We start from the raw sequence: 7,692 nt of genomic DNA, 5'->3' as shown, positions 1-7,692 counted from the left end.
GCAAAACTATGTAATCCAAAAGTTGCACAATCAAATGTAAATATTTCAGGGTTTTATAATTTATTTTCTTATGGAGGAGACGCGTTCCAGCTCCGCTCAAGCAGAGGAAATGGGCGGAACCGTGCCTTAGCACGTCACTACTTCTCTGTCGCTGCCTGGCGCTATTGGCCGAGTGGAGGGGAGAACCACAGTAGTGCTTAGCGAAGGCGAGTAGCACAGCAACAGAAGCCAACTAGCGCAGAAAAGAGTCGGCGAAGGGTTGACTGAATGAAAAATCAACTGGCTAGCTACATCGAGTGTAGTTTTAGGAAAGTGTCACCCTCCCCCTAAATATTTATTATATTTTATAAGCAACAAACATTACAGTTTGATAATAGTTCATATTCGTGTTTACTGTATAGCCACGAGAGGTTCGTACAATCCTAAAAGAGCGAGGATGTTGGTCCCAGCGGGAAGATAATGAAGCGGTTGCGCGTTTTGTTGGCGTGCCTCATCCTCTGGTGGTAAGACCTATCTTCATTCTTTTCATTGTGTGCTGGAAAAGTTAGCTTGATATTGTCATGTTTACGCCGAATAAATGACACCTTACTCGAAAGCAGCATTGGAAAGCGGATATTCTGAGCATGTCTGTTCGTGGTGTGAGATGAAATCGATTCTTCCATCCTCCCATATGTAAAAAATGAAGTTAGCCAGCCCAGACTAGCTGGGTCATTCCTAGTATACGACGGTGCCTTGTATGCCCCGAGCAAATATTATTCAGTGTAAGATGTGTATTCCAAAGGGCTTTAAATATAAATGTAGGCGTCATTTCACCATAAAACACAAAAGATATGGATCTTAAAGGGAATTTGAGTGGATGTAGGCATTTCTACCATGTCCCAGGGTGCTAAAACCATTAACCGAAATGTCAGTTTTTAAACAACTAACGTTAGCAAAATGACCAACGTCGGTTAAATTATTTGAATTCTATTTCGTTTTCTTTTTGTGAGCGTAATGCACAAATTGCGCAGTTCAGCTAGAGCAGGCCTTCCCAAACTTTGTTGGCCCACTTCCCCATTTTGATATAACAAAAATGTTTGCAACCCCACCATGTAAAAAAAGGTGATGTAATCAACGGCCAATGTTTACTTTTTAATTTGTGTCTATGATAGTTTTACAAATCAGGCTGACAGTACTTTTGAATTTTTTTTTCATATTGCTGAGCGATTAGTGGGGAGGGTTTCAGTTCGGTTTAGGTTCGATTATTGAAATAGCGTTTTGGATTTTGGTTCCGATTATTTTGGTTGAATGCTATAGCAACACAGAATAAAACGATTAATAAATGTCCCATGATGGTAGTGACTTGCCATTACTAATTATTAACCATCATTTATTCACTGTAAATCAAATATTTGTGTTGTGTATTTTACATTTGTTTTATTTGATGACTTTAAAAAAAAACGTAAATCTAAGTCATCACTATTTTGTAGTTCTTCAAAGTAAATTAAGGCATACTGCGGAGTCAATCACTTTTGTCGTGTATTTTCAGGTAGAGATAACTCCTGAAGCAACAGCTGCTCTCTATATGCCCTCATGATCATGCAGTCTTGTCTCCCCCATGGCGCAGGACAAGTATATGCGCAATGGATTATGGTCATTTTAGTTAATTACCTCGTTTTATGAGCTAAACTGGTGAATATTTGCCTATTGGAAACTACAACTCCCTACTACATCGCGCAGCTCACAGAAAAAAACTGAACAACATAGAATTCAAATAATTGAACCGACCTCTGTCAATTAGTTGTTTAAAAAATGAAAAATAGTCTGGTTTGAAGTGGCTGAAATCAGAAAAGTATTGGGTGTTCAGATGATCTTCAGGTGATAGTTTTGTATGGTCTTCTGTGTAGAAACAAACTTCATCACTAGCAAGGTTTCCATTCAATTGGTGACAGATGTTCATGCTAAGTATTCTAAAATCCGCATAAAGAAATATATGCATTTTCCCACCAGTGATGTGTTTCCACTAAACAGACTTGTTGCTGATAAAAAAAATCAGTGCGTGACGACGTATTGCACACAATGTACTTTTTTGAAATTCAATGTGTTTCCGTGGCATTTCCAACTCTACCGATAGTTTTGTCAGAAACTGTTGCGATAAATAGCAAATGTGCATACTCTGATCTTGGCACTTGTGCTCTAGCCAACAGCTCGCAGATACGTTGCGGGTAAGCTAGTCTACATTATAAGATTATTATGGGTAATAATATTTTTATTTGTCAAACAGTAGTAAAGCATTGATCATCATGTCACCAGAATTAGACCCTCTCTTTATGGAAAGGAGCATCAAGATCACCGTGCACTTTCACCACCCTGTGAAGTTCATCAAATTATTTCATCAAATTATTTCATCAGTAGCCTAATAAACTGCATGCTTCCCGAGTCGTAGTGCGAGGACCACACAACATATCACGCCTGACTACAAGTTTACTTCGATGTGATGGCTTTTCCACCACCGTTTCTCGCATAATTCATTTTACAGACACAAATTTCCCACCATGTTGAACGAACATGATCTGTCGGCATATATACAATTGTAACGAAACGTCCTGTTTCCATCACAGCTGTCATGTTTTTTTTTGTTATATGGTAGTACATTACTCGCATAAAAACTGGATGGAAACGTGATTACTAATGATGGTGCTTGTGTGCATTGTAGAGGGAAACAGATCACACCTGCGTGTTCCTGAGAGTCCTATCTTTCAACGATGGGGTTGTAATATTTTGTAGCTTACACCATCCAAAACAGAGCCACATTTGTAGGAAGAAAATGACCTGTTCTGTTTATTACAACCACATCTAGTGTCTACCGGAGGTTACTGACGACCACAGTTGTATTTTTTTTCCCCGTTTCTCTCGCAACCCCATTTTCAAATTGGCGACCGCACTTGGGGTCGCAACCCCTAGTTTGGAAGACACTGCTCTAAAGATACCGCACCGCATAAGTAGTAGCCCAATAGAGATGAGATGATGATTTGGAATGGGGTATTCAAACCCTTTAGTTATGGCAAGCCTAAATAAGTTGGTCCAGGAGTAAAAAATGACATAAATTGCATGGACTCACGCTGTGTGCAATAATAGTGTTTAACATGATTTTTGAATGACTACCTCATCTCTGTATCCCACACACAATTATCTGTAAGGTGCCTCATACAAGCAGTACATTTCAAACACGGATTCAACCACAAAGACCAAGGAGGCTTTCCAATGCCTCGCAAAGAGGTCACTTATTGGTAGATAAGTAGACATTGAATATCCCTTTGAGCATGGTAAAGTTATTAATTACAAGTGTTTACTCCTGAACTTATTTAGACTTGCCATAACAAAGTGGTTGAATATGTGTTGACTGAAGACATATCAGCTTTTCATTTTTGTAATTAATTTTGTAATTTTTATATTAATTTTTAAATATTTTTTAAATGAACATAATTCCACTTTGACATTATGGTGTAGGCCAGTGACAAAATATCTCAATTGAATCCATTTTAAATTCAGGCTGTAACACAACACTTTCAAAAAGTCAAGGGGTGTGAATAATTTCTGAAGGCACTGTACCTAGCTGTATTAGAGGGTGGACAAGAATATAATATTTTTCATGAGGGCTATTGATGCAGCAATTATAGCTGTAAAACCTGCTAGCCAGCTAGATAAAAGTATATTAAACAGTTAACTAGCTGGTCAACTTTTTATCCAGCTGATTGTCTTTTCTGCTTAAAGTCCTGCTGCATGGATGCGTAAGCTAACAGTGACAGGTGGTGGATTATCACAGGTCGTGCATTGATTAAGCCACGAGAGCCACTGACGCAGGAAACAATACCCAGGGCTGGTGACAAGTATGGCCAGTAGCATGACAGCATTCTAGCGTCAGACACCTACGCAGCATAAGAAGTGTACTTTAAATAGTCTAGCTACACTACAGTAACGTACAAGCCAACGACTAGAGTAGCCTACTAAGTCTTTTCACTTGACCTTGGCTAGTAGTTCCTTCTCTCTCAACCAAGCTTTGTCTTATGTTGCCAGGACCACTACTTTTTTTTTTAAATAGATGTGTCAAAGTAGAAACCACAGCACTGCTCTTTTCCCTCACCAAACTGCTAATCAAAAAGACCAAGTCAGTCTCTATTGTACTCTTGCTCTGTCCTGATCACTGATAAAGGTTGTGTTTAATGTATGTCTTCTGAGAATCTATACTGTGGACTTTTTAATTGTCTAGTGGTTAATGGTTTACAGACCCTATAGAATGGTGTTAATGATTTTATATGGTAAATATGGGCTCTTTAGGCAAGCTGCCATATGTGACTGCAATATGCCTCCTATCAGTAAACATAGTTGATTTTAAGATCTAGTGCTGTGAGCTTGATTGCATGTAGTTAAATAAATGTCTTTATTGTTCTCAAACATGCTTTTGAACTGTACATACAGATGGACTAGGTCGATCTGTATGTTTGATTATGGAGTTAAAGGCTTTCCCCCCCCGCGAGGTTAGGCTATAAGAAACAGACGTGGAAGTAGGGCTGGGCGATATGACCAAAATCTCATATCCGATTATAGGTCATTTCATAACCCGATAACGATACATATACCGATATAGCACGTTTTCTTATTACATTTTGAATTATACTCAACAAATTAAAGGTTCTTACTCCTATTTGATTATTTATTAGAATCTTAGAATCTTTGTGCAAATTTTCAATTAAGCATGTAACAAAATATGAATGTATAAAACCTAAAAAGGTAAATAGAAAACACTTCAACTATAGTTGCAAACAAAATAAATAGGCCTAAAATGCGACTAGGTCTAAAATATCCAAACTGAATTTATAATACTCTTTAATAGTAGAACTGATTTGAATTGTAGCAGCAAACAAATGAATACAGGTCTAACAAATATTGGTATGTAAAATACCAAATGTAAACATGGAACAGCATGTAGCAGCAAAATAAGGCACACAAATAAATATATAAAAAGTAAACAAAACACTCCAAGTTTGGATTATAACATATCAAAACAAAGTGCTGCAAACAATGCTTCAAAATGTTTGCCTTATGTTTCAGAATCTCAGGGAGTTAGTTTTACTGGTTGAGAGCCAGGAATACAAGCTGGTCAACTCTTTCTGGTTTAAGTGATGACCTCTGACATGTTACAATGTTCCCACTTGTACCGAACACCCGCTCTGATGGGGCACTTGTGGCAGGGATGCACAAGCATTTCTTTGCTAGCTTGGCCACTTGTGGGGAAATGTGCCTCATGCTGCCTCCACCATTCCAGTGGGTTTGCCTCTGGACCAGCCTCCAGTTGGAGATAGAGGTTGAGCTCCTTTTCAATGGACTCTCCTCTTGACCGAGGGGCCGTTTAGCTTTGCATTGCTGCTCAAACTCTTCTTTTGCTTCTTAGCAGGAAGCTCTAGCAGCTGCAGCTGATGGAAGAGGGGCTGCCTCTGCTGACGCGGCCTGTTTAGCCAACAGGCTCTCCAATTTAACTAGTTTAGAATGCCCCCTTTGATGGTCGTGATGAGCGGAGTGTCGTCATCCTGAGGCTTGAGTACCTGGTTGTTGATGGAGGACCGGTTTCAAGTAGCAAACACTTGTGTACTGCTCCCCAGACAAGACATCTGTAAACTCCATGAGGACTCCATGCCTTGTTTATGGACTCCAAAAAGTCCCAAGTCCGACCAAGTTGGGACCAGATGTTGCGTTTTCTTGTCGGCATGGAGGACCTGTGAGAGAGCTTTCTCCTCCTCCAAGACCCTTTCAATCATTTGTTGCATAGAGCCCCACCTGGTAGGGTATTCTGTGATCAGCTCATGAGCAGGCAAGCCCAGTTCAGCTGGAGCCTTGGCCAGTTCACATCTTCTCTTCCATGAATTAGCGAAGGCACTCACCAACTTCTTGTAGACTCCAACTGGTCTTTGCACTTTGGGTAGTTTCACACTTCGCTCTGTGTAAATAAAGGAGAAGATGCATGTTATTTTACAGGACAGGAAACGCATTCATTGCATTGTGTGTGGATGTGTTTAAATGTGGATTATTACTGTATTGTTGAGCCTTGTAAAAGGATCATTTCTGTTACTTTGTGACAGACAGGTTATCAGTATCATCATTCCCTTACAACAGGATTTACTTTGACTACACCCCCATATTCAGCCAAGCTTTTAACATGCTTGATAAACGATTGACTTTGATATAATTTAAAAGCTTCCAAACAGGGTTGTCAAACCATTTAATAATTTCTTGGATATATATTTTTTAATACAGATTGGCTGTTTTGATTTTATTTAGTCAATTATGTGAACTTTTTAATATTTGCATATGTTATAGCTTAGACCCTATTTTACTTGATGAGGTTTTAGTGTTTTCCTGCCGTCGGTTGAGAAACAATATGCTCTTGAATACAGGGTGGGTGTCACTTCAGTCATAGAATGGACCTGTCCCTTCAGACCACAGTAATTTAGCTGGTACACTATTGGAATATGCCACAAAAATGGCCGTCGGACCACCCACCCTCAAATGTCAACTTAAATGGTCATGTCTATTTTAGTATCTATATTTCTAAGATTACAATAGGTTTCTTATGGACTACTGACAGTATAATTTAAAACAACAGATTTTCCCATTCAAGTCAACGTTCTCTGATGTGTGGACCTCCAACCATCTTTGTGGTACCATTTTGAAAGTCAATGTCCATTTATTTCCATTTTAGTACATTTATCAACCAAAGCATGACACTCACCCTGTATTCAAGAGCATGGTGCCTCAACCGATTGTTCAAATCAAAAGGGGTGCTGTCAAAAAGTGATGAAATTCAAATGGATTAACCCTTTTGTTATTTCAGTTTGGACATCACAGTCCACTCTAGTGCTAGAAAGCTGACTTTATGGTGTACTGTCTCAGAAGAGGATATATCTTTCCATCTCTACTGGTCTCCATGCCGACTGAATTCCAGTACACATTTCTAAGAAGAATATGGAATGATTTGTATGAAATCATCTACTAGTCCTCTGTCCAATTTATTAGTGTTGTCTGGACTTTTCAAGCATCAGCTGATGAGCTTCAGGCCCTTGAGTTTTTAGTGCTGCTGTTTTATTCATCATGACATGGTTGACCTAGTTTGTTCATAAATAAATCCCAGATGTCTGCTGATGTTTAGTCTTCAGCCAAGCCTGATGACTTCAGAGAACTCTTGCTAATGTAAAATATTGATGATACATAAATGGAATTTAAGTTCTGTACCACTAGTTGGGTTACTAAATCAAATTTAGTAATGGACTAATTGGTCAGTTACGCAAGTTTCTAACTGTTTGATCCTGACTTCCAACTAGACCTAACTCGTATTTTGAGCGTGTGGTCTGTGACCAAGATTTTGACTTGGCTGTATGATGCCCATTTTTAATTGGTCGCTAGGGTGCCAGTGATTTTTATTTTATTTTTAATAATACTTTTTTTTTTTAGCTGGTCTCCTGAGCATTGTTCGAACATCCAATTACTGTACTTTTATTTTATGAGTGAAACCTAGGAAATGGAATTTACCAAAAGATCCAACTTATTTTATAGGACACTACAACTATAGAGTGATTGTTCAAAATCACTTACAATAACACCCTTTTTAAGATTGTGCGAAGGTTTCATTTTTGCTCTTCATACAATCAGTGTAAATGT

General features: G+C 38.7%; 1 protein-coding gene across 1 annotated transcript in view; it reads left to right on the top strand.

The window, feature by feature from the left end:
- The first annotated feature begins 156 nt into the window (after nt 1-156).
- The window catches only part of LOC115145083 (SUN domain-containing ossification factor-like), a 66,890-nt gene continuing 59,354 nt past the window's right edge, over nt 157-7,692 (top strand). The window contains 1 exon segment of the mRNA XM_029686329.2: nt 157-503. Within this exon segment, the coding sequence (XP_029542189.2) occupies nt 460-503 (44 nt within the window). The 5' untranslated portion in view covers nt 157-459.

This window comes from Oncorhynchus nerka, linkage group LG17 (assembly GCF_034236695.1).
Source record: "Oncorhynchus nerka isolate Pitt River linkage group LG17, Oner_Uvic_2.0, whole genome shotgun sequence".
In the NCBI taxonomy this organism is placed as follows: Eukaryota; Metazoa; Chordata; class Actinopteri; order Salmoniformes; family Salmonidae; genus Oncorhynchus; species Oncorhynchus nerka.
Note: the sequence above shows the minus strand (reverse complement) of the source record. Positions and strands in the feature narration are given on the sequence as shown.